The sequence below is a fragment of the Rhea pennata genome, chromosome 3 (genome assembly GCF_028389875.1).
Source record: "Rhea pennata isolate bPtePen1 chromosome 3, bPtePen1.pri, whole genome shotgun sequence".
In the NCBI taxonomy this organism is placed as follows: Eukaryota; Metazoa; Chordata; class Aves; order Rheiformes; family Rheidae; genus Rhea; species Rhea pennata.
The window spans coordinates 65,319,094-65,336,422 of record NC_084665.1 but is presented as its reverse complement, the minus strand read 5'-3'; the positions used below and the strand labels follow the sequence as shown (position 1 = coordinate 65,336,422).

The following is a 17,329-nucleotide window of genomic DNA, read 5'->3' as shown; positions in this document are numbered from 1 at the left end:
ATGGTCATAATACCTATCAGTTAAGCAGAACAAAGTTTTTAAATTGTCTCTTTCTTTGTAGCAGAAAAGCGTTACCCCAATTCTTCTAACTTATGTGTAAACACTCCTCTTCAGTATTTTACTAGAGTTAGTTCAGGGAAGATGCTAGGATATTTAAGCTTAATGCCACTGCTGTTCTTCAACTCTGACAAGATCATTTTGCTTCATCAGAAGCTATCAAGACAAAGATGCAAAGAGGGAGTATGTGGGAAATGTGCTTTTGGTTTGTGCTTCCCATCAGGCTTCCTCCTGTTTATTATTCATACTTATAAGGTGCAGAAAAGGTGTTTTGTTGTGATTTCTTCCTGCAGAAAAGGTGTTTTGTTGTGATTTCTTCCTGCAGAAAAGTTGTAGGAAACCTGCAGAGTTTAGAATGCAGGCAGGTATTCCCTTCAATTCTTCTGAAGGCAAGGTAAGTCTGTCAGCAAGCTTGAATTTGAACAGATCTTAGTCCTATGATCTTAGTTGGAGTTCTTCTTGGGCTTGTTAGTTTACTTTGTAGTTTTGTAGGAACTGTGGTTTTCAGTGCTCTTTGCTTCTCTTTAATTGGTTGCTTAGGGATCAGAAAAGCAAAATGATGAAAATTCTTTTCTTCCTTAGCTGGAAATGCTTGTGAAGTTTTACAAAGATTAGTTTGTAAAGTTCAGTTTTTCAACGTAACTCAGATTTTCCCGTTTCCTTAAGTAATTTCAGAATTTTAGCACATGCAAGTAAAATATCCTACATTCTTTGCAATGTAGCTCAATTTAAGTGCATCCCACTAACTGAGCTGAAAAAATAAACTGATTGCACTTACTGATACTTCCTTTACATAATGAGATGATACTCAAGATTGTCAGCCAAAAGCATAATTTAATGGCCATTTTTATGTCCTAAAATATCTTAATTTTACAGCAGAGTTGCTTAAATCAAACACAACCAGGATCCCATAGAGCATTTCCTGTGATTAGAAGCAAGGTAGCTAAATTTGTTTTGTTGAAGTAGTCTGTTCTATTGCGGCATGAAATGGAACCTACCAAGATGGTTTAACTAGTTAAATTTTGGTGGTTTTCTACTCGCAAGAAGTCTCTAAATATGTTCACAATGTTTATATCTTAAAAGTTGTTCTATTTTGTTTTCTTGCAGTTTTCACCATTCCATGCAACTTTATTGGCGTCTTGCTCCTATGATTTCACTGTAAGGTACAGTAAATCTATTTTAATGCAGCTTACAATAGAAAAAAGTTCTAGAGCAGACATACTGAACTGCAATTAATGTTGCTATTGGATGTTTTCTCTCTTTATAAGCTGTGTTGCATACACATGGGTTAAAGGCTTACAGGCTAGCTCAGTCACCCTTCTGAATGATATGTGCTCTGACAGATAATTTCTGTAAGCCTCTGCCCATCATTCTGCTGACTATAGCTGTGTCCAGCTATGATAGTCTCTGATAAGAAGGTAATAACCTCTTAAATGAATATAGATGAGTGACTTAATATATGTTTCTATGATTCATTTTCATTTTAACCTTTTATGAACAGTTTTCATCCTGTCTGTATCTGAGGAAGCTTTAGTATTGTTCAGTTTGTGTGCTGAAGTTCTTCAGCAAGTTCCCCTAGCTGCCAAGTAAATCTGATAGTACTACAGAGGATTTTATAATCGAGCTGATTTAATAAAGAAGTTGTCCTCGTAGTAAGACTTCTCTAGGATATACAGTGCCATGTACGCTATGTGCACATATACACTGTGAAGTACATTCCTGGATATTTCATTTACGTGCTTTGATCTATATTTTAGTCTTATAACATGGACTGAATATGGTAGGCAGTACGCTTATAAATTTAAGAAGCCCTTTGGGCTCCACAAACATCAGCAAAAATCTCACTTGCCCAAATTACCCCAATTAATGCCACTTTTGGTTGCATCCTAAATGGTCTAACAGCAAACACAGAAAGGTTCTGTTTCCTAAGAGAAAGACTGCAGCACAAGTAATAAAGCAACACTGTATGTGCTCTGTACCATTTTTGCTTTAATATACTAGCTGTATATCTACAGCAAGGTGTGCCCTTGCAAGCTATTCAGATTCTCAATATGTGTCTCAATAGCAAGTGCCATAATATGATGTATAATTACAATATGAAGATAATGTTTTGCAGATTGTAAGAATCCCATATAGTTTGAAAAAAAACTTTTACAAAGACTGGTACAACTGGAATACTACTCCTTTACCTGGGCTCTTGAGCCAATTTAGTGATAGTTTTACTTGTCCATGAATTGTTTCTGAACCAGATGGTGGAGAAAAAAAGAGGTGCAAATTTCTTAGTTTACTGACTTGAAAGAACCAATCCTTACCAGCTTGGCTTTAACATGAGTTTTTATTGTCTGACAGATGAAACAAGTTACCTCCTTCTCTCTGTTTCTTGACTGTGTTACATCTCAAAACCAGCTGATAAGCTTATTGGAAATACCTACAGGAAGGAGAGACTCCCTTTTTTTCCTAAAGATGTGTTTTAAAAAATGCCTAGAGTTTTGCAGGTCAGGCATAACAAAACAAAAATGCTTATGTTCCAGAGACTGATGTTGCATGTGTTTCTAAGGTAGGAAGCCCAACTCCCCAGTTCAAATTTACACTGATGAGAAAGCAAATCTCTAAATCATTGCAACTGTATCGTAGAAAATCTCACTGGCAGTATGTCTGTATCTATGTAACCACAGAACAGTTGAGGTTGGAAGAGACCTGGAAGCAGGTTGCCCAGGACCATGTCCAGATGGCTTTGAATATCTCCAAGGGTGGAGACTGTACAGCCTCTTTGGGCAACCTGTTCCAGTGCTCTGTCACTTTCACAGTAAAGAAGTTTTTCCTTGTATTCAGACAGAATTTCCTATGCTTCAGGTTGTGCCTGTTGCCTCTCACCCTATCTCTGGGTACCACTGAAAAGAGTCTAAACCCCATGCTCTTAAAACCCTCCATTCAGATATTCATACATATTGGTAAGATGCTTCCTCAGTCTTCTCTTCTCCAGGCTGAACAGGCCCAGCTCTCACAGCTTTTCCTTATATGAGACATGCTCTAGTCCCTTCATCACCTTAGTAGCTTTTCCCTGGACTCACTCTAGGAGCGCTCTCTCTCTCTCTCTCTCTCTCTCTCTCTCTCTCTCTCTCTCTCTCTTGTATTGGGAAGCCCAGAATGGGACACAGTGATCCAGATGCAGCCTCACCAGGGTTGAGTAGAGGAGAGGACTACCTTCCTCAGCCTGCTGGAAATGCTCTTTCTGATGCACCCCAGGATACCATTGACCTTCTTGGCCCCAGGAGCACATTGCTGGCTCATGGTTAACTTGTCCACCAGGACTCCCAGGTCCTTCTCTGCAGAGCTGTTTTCCAGCAGGTCAGCCCTCGGCTTGTACTGGTGCATGGGGTTATTCGAGTCTTTGTGCAGGACTCTGCACTTCCCTTTATTGAATTTATTGAGGTTCCTCTCTGCGCATTTCTCCAGTCTGTCGAGGTCTGCTCTGAATGGTAGCACAGCCCTCTGATGGCCACTGCTCCCCATTTTGTATCATTAGCAAACTTGCTGAGGAGGCACTCTGTCCCTTCATCCAGGTCATTGATGAAGAAGTTGAACAATGTCGAACCCAGTACTGAGCCCTGGGGTACACCATTAGCTTATTTACATTGTAAAGCAACTTTCATCTGAGAATAATGGTTTTATTACATATAAAATCCCACACTCAGAGCCATTAAAATAAATTAAATGATTAAAAACTAAATTTCCTGCAGCAAGTATATTACTGTTTTGCCCTAGGCAATAGAAGTACTGAAGTGTTTTGTTATACGTTAGACAATAGAGCTCTGGAAGCAACAACTCAATTCCCCATGTTCAAAATTCAAAACATATGTGCTCTGAATGTGAAAGAAATTAACCAGGAATATAAGATTAATCAATTGAGTTGTCATACTTAAATCAGTTATATTGTTGTTCCCATTAGTAAATGTTTATAATATTGAATTTGTAATTTTGGTATATTTATTTCTTTGCGGAGTTTTCTGCTAAGATTGTGCACCTATTTTGGTGTCTCAGTCCCACTCCCCTTTTATTAACTTTAATGTTTGCAAACTTCTAACCTCATTTTTTTCCATCTTACTCTTTATCAGATAATAAAGGTAAAAGTTTTCAATTAAAAAGTTGTGCTTCAGTTATCTTCAGATATCTTAAAAAGCACAGCCTGAGAACATTATCCGTGATCTAATGACTGCGACCAGGCAGCATTTCTTTGAGTGACTGGACCTCTGGCTTTGATTCAACTGCCAGCTGAAAGAAACTTAGTCTTACTCATGATAGTTACATTCAGGAGTTCTACTGCTTATGAAACAGGCAGCTAATGTCATCTTCATGATGTACTTTGTTGAAGTTTGAGTCTGAAAATAAACAGAACCTGTTCACAGACAAGGGTCTTTAGCCTGGGTCTGCGTAACAGGTAGCATATGGTATTCTTGTGACCACACAAATCCCTTGGCCTGATACCTTACATAGGCAAAAGAAGTGGTCTGTTTTGTTGTGCTTGCTTTCCTCTTAGACTGTTGGCTGCTGAGACGGTGGAGGTCTAGGAGTCAAGAGATGCATTTACCTCTTAGCTACCCTCTTGGTCAGCTTGAGGCCAGCCAGGGAACATATGCTGATGGAATGAGCACTTGCTGAGTGGCAGTGGCACTCTGCTTTGGGCCTGCCCTTTCACATCCTGGGCAGCGTGGCATTCCACTTTTGATGAAGATATGAGAGGCGATGGTGGGAATTTGAGAGTGAGGGGAGGAGGAGGTTGTGAGAGTGTGGCAATTTATGGATGTGGAAAGACCAGTGGGTTTCTGAGCATTATGGAGAGGGCATGGGCTTGAGATCAGGGCAGTACCAGAAGAGTTGTGCTAGGAAGGAGCTGAGAAAGCTGGGAATCAAGCCAACCCTCCCTCCTTCCTTCATGACAGTAAGATACACTGTCTTCTGATAGGAACTTCTGGAGGCTGAGAAATTGCTGCTAGTGAAGGTTAGCTTCTGGAAGCTTTTGTTGTCAGCAGACAGTTTCTGTTTGCTATGTCCTGATTAGGGATGCCTATAGCTCTTCTCTTCAGCTGAGGGCTGAACAGACAGTATCAAGCACCTATGCAGCTTTGGGAGGAGCTGTATAACTGGTAGACAGGAGTGTAGCTCCCGGAGTGCAGCAGACAAATATGCAGAGTTGCAAAGGGGCTCAGAAACTCTGTTCTAGACACCGTGGAACTGCTTGAGACTGCAGTGATGATGGTGACATGCCACAGGAAGACAACTGCTGAAGCAATTGTCCTTGGCACATCGGAGGCCTGAACCTGGACAACACTTCTGGGGGAGGATGTTGCCTTCCAGGTCTCAAGCTGCAGGGAGTGCCTGGTGACCTGCCCTCTGGAGATGGGGGTGATGGTGACCTTGCCTGTTGGAGACATCTTCACTAAGGTGAAGGAGCTGCAAGAAGGGGCGAGCAGACTGCCTATCAAGGAACAGAAGCATAAGATTGACAGGGTCTTTGCAGAGACCTTTCCAAGGTCCTGCAGTTGAAGGAAGAAGGGACAACTAGAGACTATGCTTCAGGAAACAGAGGATGCTCCCCTCACCATGATGGGATGAGCAAGGCTGGAAACTTGTTACTTTAGCAATACAACGCAGGCTCCTTCTCCACTTGCAGATTTGCAGTTAGAGAACAGGTCTAGTGTCCTGGGAACAAGTGAGCAGGAACAAGCTCAATTTTGGGGAGATCTCAGTCAGCTGCACCTAAATCAAGTATCTACATAAAGAGGAGACTCCCTCCTGTGGGTATAGGAAGGATCCATCTGCCAGGCCAACTTGATGTTTTGGAAGGTTTTATTGCCCCCTGTGGGCCAAAATCCAGGATGCTGTGGAGAGACTGCTGTGGCTTGTCCAGTCCTCAGAAAATGCTGTCTTCTAGATGAAACAAGTTATCTCCTTCTCTCTGTTTCTTGACTGTGTTACATCTCAAAACCAGTTGATAAGCTTATTGGAAATACCTACAGGAAGGAGAGACTCCCTTTTTTTCCTAAAGATGTGTTTTAAAAAATGCCTAGAGTTTTGCAGGTCAGGCATAACAAAACAAAAATGCTTATGTTCTAGGGACTGATGTTGCATGTGTTCCTAAGGTAGGAAGCCCAACTCCCCAGTTCAAATTTACACTGATGAGAAAGCAAATCTCTAAATCATTGCAACAGTACCGTAGAAAATCTCACTGGCAGTATGTTTTTCTGCTTATCTGTTTGGGCCCCTGTGTTACTGACAGGGATGGCTATGAATGTATTGAGAGTGGCTACATGAGTCTGGAGGCCCAGGTAATGTTTTTCTCAATTCTGAGAGGATGCTGTAAGTAGGGAAAAACATATCCAGCTGGTCAGTACTTGGCTGCGTGGCTGGTATCAGAAGTAGGACTTTGCCTTTACAGCCACAGGGCCCTCTTTTGAACAGTGAGCACAGTGAGGCAGGCTGGAGACCCATCTGACAAAGCAGTGCAAGAGTGTCTTTGCTAAGCGGGTTTGCTAACCTAGTGAGGAGGGCTTCAAACTAGGTATGTCAGAGAAGAATTACCGTAACTTGAAGAGAAGTGAGAGTGTGAGGGTCAGTGAGGAAGTGTCTGGGGAACAGCATAATGTCGGAAACTCTTGCACTTTCCCTGTGAAAGCAGCATGACACATAAATGCAGTAGGGGAAGCAAACAGGTGGAGTTAGAAGTCCGTGTGCAGTTGCAGAGCTATGGCCTTATAGGGATTATAGAGACATGGTGGGACTGCTTGCATGACTGAAGGACTGCAATGGATCAGGTTCCTCAGGAAAGATGGGGAAGGTGAGGAGGTAGTGGTAAATCAGTGAGTTTAACAGAACAGTCACTTCTTTAAATTTTCATTCTCTGCATGGACTTGTTTCTTTCAAAAATCATGTTCTTCTCTTGTGGATTAAAACTAGATGGTGAGTTTATATAATACTAATGTCACCTATAGGCATGTCATTGTTTCAGAAAAACATGTAAGTGCTTTAGAGCCTTTTTCTAAGCTTAGGCTAATTCTTATTCTCTTGTGTAACTCACTGAGGAGTAGTGCCTTGCCAGTGATACCTCTGTTAAGTGGTTGGTGCCAGAAGCCTGAGGATGTAAGTGCTGTGCTGTCCACACATCTGACCTTACAGATTGTTGTACCAGCGTTTTGTTTTATGTAAAGTACTTAATTTCCTTTATGTCTAAAATGCGCTTCTTGTAGAATACTGCACAATGGTCTGTGGAATGCTTTTTATGTGATCTTACCTAACATTTTTTAACTGATACAGTGCCAGCTAGTTTGTAGAGTATGGTTTCTCAACAGACTTCTAAGTCCAAAATAATAAAGCAGTGATTGGCTTCTTCCAGAGGCCTTGTCTGAACAGTAAGATTAATAATCACAGTAATAAATTACTGATGTATTAAAGTGATTTTATTTTGTCCTCATGCTCTTCCCATTTTTGACACCAAGTGTATATCATTCAGATCTGGCAATAATGCACTTCGTGCTGTACAGAAACAGTACAATTTCAACTCTGACATTTCATGTGTGAGAACTTTCGGTGAAGATGAAGAGAGCTCCTAGCTCATATATTGTGGTGTCTGGAAATGAAAGTCGTACAGACCTTTTCACAAAATACTATATTTTACTGTAGGCATTATTTTTCTGTCCAAACTATTACTTCCTCTGACCAGAGGCAGAGGGATCATAGTTGTGGAGTCTCCTTCTCTGGAGATATTCAAGGCCCGCCTGGATGCAACCCTGTCTAACCTGCTCTAGGTGACCCTGCTGAGCAGGGAGGTTGGACTAGATGATCTCCAGAGGTCCCTTCCAACCTTACTGATTCTGTGATTCTATAATAATTGAAGGGACGAAGGGTTGGGGTTTTTTTGGTTGGTTGGTTGGGTTGGGTTTTTTTTTTTTTTTTTTTTTTTTTTTTTTTTTAGCAGTTTTTAAAAAGTGTTACTTCCTGGGTTTGGCATTAGAAGGCCAAGTGAAAGTCTTCAAAAAAGATAGTACAAGCAAAATACTCCATGTAGTTGGGAGAAGTTGTCACAATAACATGTTGGGAGCATCTCTTTTAAAGAATATAAATGCTCTGGTTATGTTACAGCCTTACTGTGTGCACGTACAGGTAGATAGCCACCCATCCATCCACCTTTCCATTCTATTGCCATTACTTTGCCATTACTATTTTTCTAAGCATTGCTAAATATTAATAATTAATACTTAGAAGCAATGAAATTTACCTGTGGAATTTACCTTTATCTGAATAATTTACCTGTGAAAAGTGCGTCTTTTTTGCTTCTAAATAACTCCTCCTACCTTTTGGTTTTGTAGCTGCTGTTTTTCAACCTGTCGTATGAATATGTGTAAATCTTTCTCTATAAAATGTATTCTGGCTTTATGAAAGGTAGAGCTAGTGTTTTTTATGACCACGTGAGGAAACAGAAGTATTGAGAGGGAGTACGCATACCTACAGTATTTTCTGTGTGCCAGTGACACCCACTTCTGTGTTTCTCAAGTCATCTAACTTACCATTTTTAGCCAATGTGCCTTTTACAGTTTTTGATGAAGAATAGACCATGATTCAAAGTGGTGGACTGAAGCTCCAATCTAGGACTGGGATACTAAGGAATGGAATACTGGGATGGAGGAATTAAAAACTGGAAGCTGTGATTAAAACCATGTATGTCCCTAAGTTAAGGTTTTACCATCCTCTTTTATTTAATTCATACTTCAGGGAGAAATCAGGGAATAAAGAGTAAGCAGGATAATGTTGGCTATCATAGCTGTAATTAAATTATTTTGTATCAGTAGCAATGAAGCTGTCATTATTCATAACTGTCCAGAAGGTTCTTAATGCTGTGTATCAGCCAGCTCATAGAGGTTCTGCCTTTGTCCCCTGAAGATTAGAGTAGCAGGTAATGCTGCATCTTGGGCTGCACCTTGTATTGACTTGAAATCAAAAGTACTGGAGAAGTCATTTATTCATTTAAGTGGGGTTTCTCACTTGCGTTTCTTAACTCAGATTGAAGTTTTCGGTGATAAGGAATATCTTCATTTTGTTAGTATACCTTGTTTTTTAGGGCACCCTGTTTCTGGTTTAGGATCTTTGGCTGGTACCTTAATACAATAATCATACAAATACGTTCTCAGACTAGGTTTAAGCACATGCTGAAGAGGAGAATTACTTAGATCTGTATTTAAAAGGGAGTGTTAAAGATGCTAGTAAGCCTTTTGAATTTGAAAATCTTCAAAAGCATAAGAAGTATTATGAAGTCCAGTAACAAGTTTTCTTAAAAGTTGCCCTAGACTGTATTGTAGCTGAAGAATTGAAACAAACATAACTTGTAGTCTACTGTTTTGCTATGTAGAAAAATGTTTGCGTGGAATTTCATTGCCGTAACATCAACTCAGATATGTAATAAGGGCAGCCAGTGGTGTAATGGCAGTTCCATTAGCGTAGGGTCCTATAGTTGTATAACTGATGTGCTTTGTTTTCCCATACATATTTCAAAATCACTTTTTTGGATTCTCTTCCATTTGATTTGGCCCTCAAGCAGTTTCTCCTCTTTTCTCTGATACTTCTGGGAGATGATAGTTTGAGTGATAGTTTGAGTAAAGGCTTTCTTCCACACCTGAGCTATTTCATAATGTTGAGACTTTAGTGAAATTATCCTATAATGAAATTATCTGTTAAGAATATTATTGTAGAAGAAATTAGATGTCTCCAGTTATTTTCTGAAGTAACAGCATTGCACTGAGTTGGGTTATTTTCAGGAAGTAGCATGATGTGAAGTTCTACTCAAAAAGAAGTGTTTTTTAGTTTGGAGGAGCAATTAGATAGCTAGCTTTGAGTGAGAATTAGAAAATGAGAGCAGGAGAAGAAATTATAGAATAGACATGTAAAGTAAACTACCCTTGAATGTTTGGTTGTTCTTGAAAACTTCCTGGTTAGATACGTCCATATACTACCGTGATCTTCACCTGTCTGATTTGGTTGCATGTGTGTACTGGTGTTGCTCTTTGAGTTAGTACTCATGTGAGCTTTCATGGAAGTCAGCATGTAATTAGCTGATTCATGTCCTCTTATAAATGCAGTCTATGAAGACACCTTCTGTATGAAACTTAGAAGCAGTAGTAAAGTTTTCATGCGTTAGTATTTGTGAGAACTTTTTTTTTTTTTTTTCCTGAAGGAAGAAGGCTCAGAGAGTTGCATTCTTTGTGTTTCCAGTCTATCCCTTTCTGCCAGATCATTTTCCTAAGTCGTTTTGGAACCTATTGAAAATCTAGCTGATAGTTTGTAGTCTAAATTCGCTAAGCTCATACAATTATAATGGAAATTCATGCTAGAGGGAAAGACCTGAAACATTGCCTTAGCAAAAGATTAATTCAGTGTGAACTCACCACCTGTCAAATCTGCTTGGCTTGCTGGCTAACTAATCAGCATGCAGGAATAGTACATATGTTGTACTACGTTGTACTGCTGTGCACATTGGAACCTGAATCCATACACACTGCATTTTGCTCAACCACTGGTTAAGGGATGTGGGTGGGAGCTAAGAGTAGAGTGGGGAGGAGGACATGATTGGGAGATAGGTAAGAGAAACTATACTAGGGGTGTTCATGAGTGTTTTTATAGGGGAATACAGGAGATAGAGCTAGATAGTGAATCTCTGTGGTATTGCTATGGGAAGGACAAAGTACAAAATTCATAGGAAATCAGGCCTGTTCTCTTCATATAATACTGTGTTCAGGATAAGCAGTCCATTTACAATTTACATCCAACTTAAAAAAAAATGCTTGGGAAGTACATGGAACACGAATGAGAACCTGTTAGGAAAAGTGAGAATTTGGAATAGTGAAGGAAAAGGTGAACTTACATTGCTTTTAACAAATTTAACTAAAAAACATTTCAGCAAATGCACCCAGAATTAGGTTGTGGGATATCTGAGTGATCAGATGTGACTGTAGTTGTGGATACTAGTTTTAATCTATAAAATAACGGTAAAAATGGTAGTTCCATTTTGGCGGCCTGACTCTGATCGCAGGAGATACAAACCTACCATGAACCCTAGAAGTGTAAGTGGTTGTGTAGCCCACTATTGAAGTTCATGCTGCCAAGCATGTAGATTTACTTAAAGTAGTGCAAGTACACCTATTTGTGCAGTGAATGCATCCTTATTTTGTTGTATAGCTATTCTGGGATTAAACCTGTCTCGGAAACAGTGTGCTGTGCTTTAAGTCTTCAGAATGCAACAAAGGCAAAATATGTTGTCTTCATGTTAGGTTTGGAAGCTGACCTGCAGATAGCATTTTTTCACTACATAGTACTGTAAGTTACTATCACAACCACTGCTAACCTAGTGTCAGTGGTTCTCAGTCCTGACATTGTAAACCTTTTGGTCTTTCAGTAATGAGCATTTTTAAATCAAAATAAAAGTTCCAGACACAATACTGTCTATGGACTTGAATTGAATTGTACTACTCAAACTATATGCTGCTTCTGACTTTATACAAACATGACTTCGTACAACAGACACCAAATTGTCTTCCTCTATTTTTAAAATTGATCAGAAAGTCCTTTTAGATTTCTATTTATATAGATCTGAAATTGTCTCTAATCTTAATTTTCAGTTATGCAGATCTGTCTTTTTAAAAGACATAGTAGAGAGCTAATATAGTAGAGAAGACTACCACTGTTTTTTAGAAAAAAAAAGATTTATTTTCTTGCCATTTTATGAACAGGTGTGTGAGGATGAAAGTGCTGTTTTGTTCTTTACTCCTGCAAAATAAGTTGTTTATTTTAGATCTCAGGTACTAGGGAGAAGTGAAGAGGGTTGTTACTATGGCATGGCCATTGTGCTGATATCACTCTGCTCATTTATTAAGGAAATAACATCTACACATTAAACAAACTAACCCTGTTGGCTGCAGTGTTTGCTGTTTTACCTGAATTGGCTGCATGAATATACAGTGTTTTTCAGTGTAGTTGGTCTAATAATAAACTGTTCTTACCAATTATTTTCACTTTCCCCAATGGTAGTAAGTCAAAGAGATCTCCAGAGGGTATGTTATGATTGGTACAGAAAAACTAAAGCGTGACTGACCACTGTGAGAAACATTTGAAATGCAGAGAATGTAATTACAAAATGCCTTGTGCTCTACAGCCTATGAGCTTCTCTATAAGCTGTGCTATACAACCAAAACAAGAAATAAAATCTTGTTTGTGTGTGTCTGCTTTAGAATATGGTGTCTTGTCAGTGTATAATTGTCTGAAAGTTCTGTTCCTGAATCCATTTTTCATAATTGAGGTTGTACCTCATACTTCCATGCTGTCCTCTCTTTTACCTATTCTCCTTTTTGTTAACTACACTGATGAACAGTGCATCTACTTGGGGAGTAGCTGGGAGAAGTAGAGCATTTCGGGAATATATTTTCCAAGCATTTATATCAGCTGAACTTAGAAAGGAAAAATTGTTTTTGAAATACAGGTTAGTGGAATTAACAGTATAATGCAACTGACCTTTGTAATACAAATTATATTAAATTATAGTAGTATATTCTATTTTAGAGAAGCCCTGTTTCAAATCTGAAAACAAGTGTGACCAATGTCTATAAATGAACTTACAATTTTCAGTAAATAAACATGCCATAGGGAGCAATACTAAAAAGTGAGAAAAAAAAAACATAAATTGTGCTAACAGCTTTCAGGGATAAAATTCCCCAGCTATCAAGAGTATCCTCACTTACATGTTGTTTTGTTTAATAGTGTCCCTAAGGCTGCTCTTTGGTGCCAACTTTGATCTTGGTTTCTGCAATAGGGAAGAAAAGATGGTTTTGCCCAGTGAGATTTAATTTATGCAGATCAGCAGATGGCTTTGCAGGAATTTGATTAGTTATATTTCCTAAGTGGATGAGTTTGCTTTTTAAAATATCCTGGCAGCAACAGATCTGTCAATATCCTGCATTATATTTTAAGAATGGCCTTTCAATTACTGTAATTGTGGTTTGTTTGATTTCTCTCTCTTTCTCTCTCACATTCTCTCTCTATAGATTTTGGGACTTTTCCAAGCCTAACCCTTTGCTGGAAACTGTTGAGCATCATACAGAATTTACATGTGGACTAGATTTGAGCCTTCACAACTGTGGTCAGGTGAGAGATGTGATGAATTTACCTTTCAATTGCCTATTATAGAGATCCTGAAGAAGAGCCACGAGACTACAGAAAGTGTCTGGGAGTGAGACTGGCTAAATGCTGACCGAGTAAGCCACATTTTTTTAGGTCCATTTTTATTTATAAAGTAATTGTGTTGGGCAGAAGAGGAGGACAGGACAGACAAAATTGCAAAATCAGACAATTGAAAGACATGGTGAACAAAGAGAAAGTGAGGTAGTTTTATTTTGGAAGGAAAAAAAATAGAGAAGGATCTAAAATGCCAACCTGAGATACAGAGCTTTGTTTCGTATACTTAAAAAGATGAGTTAAGCATTGCCATTGTCACACTTGGTACTTAGACCTGGTTTGTCTTAATAACAGGAGTACAAGAAAATGCTTAATATGTTGTTAGAATTATAAAACTTCCAGCTATTAATGTGAGTGAATTGACCTTGTTTTAGCAGGGACATTGATTTGTGTACTGGTTTGGCTGGGATTCTCTTCTTTGTGTTTGAACTTGATTATCTGTGCTTCCTTTTTAAATTTTTTTCTATTGTAGTAAACAAATAATTGTTTCTAGTATGAACTTTTTTTTTCAGGTAAGAAAGGCAAGAGGAAGCTAAAAATAAAGTTAATTATTTGCTTCAGAAACAACAAGCCTATAATTTTCACACAGAAACTTCTGCCTCTGTATTAACTTTAGATCATCCAATATTTAATGTGCCGCAGGTATCATTCATATCTACATTCTGCTCTAATTCATAGTGAAATTAATTTTTTATCATAGATAAAAATGACTTGCAACATTTACAATGAAGTTCTAACTAGGCAAAGAAAATAAAGCCATACTAATTTCTACTATTGATCAAAATGCACAGGAAGAAGGTGTGAGTTTGGCAAAGGCAAATAACTTAGCTTAATGCATATAGAGCCATTCTTGGCATCAGCAGCAGCTTGCAGAGTTCCCTGTCCCTGTTTACTTCTTCTCCTTACTTCTGCTACCTCCAATATGCTGCAGTAACTGTTTGTGAGACCATGCTGTGAACCGCATAAGGGAACTTGCAAGGCTGAAAAAAATCCCAAGTTATTTTTCATTGGAGCAGGGCAAGAATAGCTTGAGGGCTTAGTTGCTGGAGGATTAAAACTTCATCCCAGGTGAGTGCTTAGTTAACTTTCTGGCTGAACTGGGGCTGGAATGAGCAGCAGGAATAGCATAGTACATTAGGACATTACAGAGCTACATCACAGCATGCTCTGAGTCCAATTCAGCTTTAGTGAAGTTGGTGTGAGTTTTGCCATGGATGTGAACAAGACAAAACCAAAATTTCGCTTTGTTTTTTCTTTTTCGCTTTTTTTTTCTTTTTCGCTTTTTTTTCTTTTTCGCTTTTTTTTTCCTTTTTCGCTTTTTTTTTCCTTTTTCGCTTTTTTTTTCCTTTTTCGCTTTTTTTTTCCTTTTTCGCTTTTTTTTTCCTTTTTCGCTTTTTTTTTCCTTTTTCGCTTTTTTTTTCCTTTTTCGCTTTTTTTTTCCTTTTTCGCTTTTTTTTTCCTTTTTCGCTTTTTTTTTCCTTTTTCGCTTTTTTTTTCCTTTTTCGCTTTTTTTTTTCTTTTTCGCTTTTTTTTTTCTTTTTCGCTTTCATGAAGGTATGATTACATCTTAATTCCAGACCTGTTGAAAAAGCACTGTGTGTTCTAGAGCGGGTCTTAGGGAATGGTGTTTCTGACTGGCTAGATAAGACTTCTTTTTTGTATGATAGATCTATCAAGCTTTGAGTTGCTGCTAAGTGGATGTTGTCTTCTTTTTTAACCACAATTTATGGAATGGCCTTCTTGGAACAAAGCTGAATAAATGTACTCATTGATGATAGATAATGAATTCAAAGCAAACAGCTGCATGTGCATTTGTTTGTTAGGAAAAGGAAAATGATGATGTATATACCTGTCCACCTTAGGGTATTCATGCATCCAGGTATTTCTTTTCTTCTCATGCAGAAATTATGCAAGTCATATGTTGGACTTAATGCATGGGTACCGCTCTGTAAATCTAAGGTACATATTCAAACATAGTGCATGCAGGTGTGCCTTCCAGACAGTTTGGCATCTGCAACAACTGTAATATTCCTCTGGGCTTTCTCTTGATGTGATTTAACGTATTGCACAGCTTGGATATCACAGCAATGGAAACTGTAAATGTTCTATTAAAAAAAAAAAAACAAAAAAAAAGCTCGTGGCAGAGTCAAGCTATAGTTACAAGGTAAATCATGAACACTTACTGAATAGTTGCTTCCAGTCTGAGTCCTTGCAGTCTGGCTTCTACTTTGATTCAATAATCCCAACAAGGATTATTTACCTAAAATATGTTCCTATTCCCAATACGTAGATTGCCTGCCTATTTGCTTCCTATCAAGAGCTGATACTCAGCCACATTTATTATTCTCCTTCATGTATTTGGTATGATTTGTGATTTCCTTGAATGCTTTATAAAGAATTCTGACTTGAGATTCGAACTGCTTCTCTCTGCCATGCATGCAGATATTTTATTCATAACGGAAAAGCTATTCGTTTATACTCAAATTGTATACCATTCTGGTCATTTAAGCTTTGCTTTCATTCTTAATGATATTTTTATTATTGTTTATTCAGGTGATATTTTGGGGGGCTGTGCCCCATGAACTTTTGAAGCATCTTTTATAGGTCAATAAAAAGAAATCTGTGCTCTTGGAAGAGTGTTAAAATTAGATACCTAGATTAATTATTTGATTTAGGAGTTACAAGATGTTTGTGTGCAATTGGTTGAAATTTGAACAGAATCCTCCAACTTTCAGTCAGAGTAATGATGCAAGAACAATGGGAAAAACAGTGACAAAACGTGAACACCAAAAATCCTTTCAAATTTGTAATCGTATATATTAATATGAGCTGAATTAATCCATTTACTTTGTCAATATTATTAAGACTATGAAGTTTTTTAAACCAGACACTTTTTATCCCAAAGTTAAGTTTGGAGGTAAGAAAAACAATTAAAACTGTATGCTTGCTATATACATTAGACAGGCATAGCATATCTAGAAAGTATGATAATGATTATCAGCTGTATATTTTTCCTCTCTAGGGGCTGATAATGCTAGACCAAATATTGGAATAGTATTCAGTAGCTTAACAGATTTCTTATTTCTCTTCTGATATCTAGCTTCCCCATATGAGATCAGTGAAAATTCACTTCCTCTTGTTTTGATACTGAAATGATTTCAGTGAGTATATATAGAACGGAAAATACACTGTATGCCATAAATTCTTTTAAATTGTGGTCAAAAAAAATCTCTGTTGTAGTTCAAAAGCTGTATTGAGCTTAACACAATCATGAGGAAAAACTGGAGCTCTAAATTTTGTCTGAAAATGTTTTTCTGCCTATTCCTGATGTCTGTTCTGAAGTCTTTGTAAAGCAGTCACTGCAGTGTATAACTGAATGTTATCTGTTAAGCCGGGCTTTCTGCCTTGCTCCTGAAAACAGGACTGAGTATTTAGTGGGAATAGGAGAGTAGTCTTTTAGTTGCTCTGTACTTTTAATCTATGAACAAAAGCATTCCCAAATTGAAATGGCACCTGATTTTCAACAGGAGTGATGGCAAGTGGTATGGTGGCTTAAAACCCTTGATACATGAAGAACACATGAGATACTAGTATCGTGCCAGTCAGAACAGAGCTCTAGTAATATACAGTATGTAAGTGTTCCCTTTGGAAATTAAAATTGTACTGCATCAAGGATAAAGCAAGCCCGAGTTCTCTGGTTCAGCGTCACCTGTCATCTAAATGCAAGTTTGAGTCTAGATTTTAGGATAATTTGTGTACAACACAATGATAATCACTCATGATCTTCGTTTGTTTACTGTGCTTGTCAGTTGGATGGCCATTACACATCTGAATAGCTGTTTGTGTCAACATGGTTTAGAGGGCAAACTTCGTGTTTTCTGTAGCCCTCTTTATGAGTGTGCTTCTTCACATAGATATTCCCCCAAGGTAGATTATTTCACACAGAACTGATTGCCTGGAGCTCTATGATGTATCAGTGTGAGAAAGGGCATGGCCAGCA

The 17,329-nt window shown here is 38.3% G+C and overlaps 1 protein-coding gene across 1 annotated transcript in view; it reads left to right on the top strand.

Moving 5' to 3' along the window:
* Positions 1 to 17,329, top strand: part of PEX7 (peroxisomal biogenesis factor 7) — a 47,535-nt gene that overhangs the window by 21,635 nt on the left and 8,571 nt on the right. The window contains exons 8-9 of the mRNA XM_062572492.1: positions 1,165 to 1,220; positions 13,140 to 13,239. Coding sequence (XP_062428476.1) covers positions 1,165 to 1,220; positions 13,140 to 13,239 — 156 coding nt within the window. The remainder of the gene's footprint in view (positions 1 to 1,164; positions 1,221 to 13,139; positions 13,240 to 17,329) is intronic.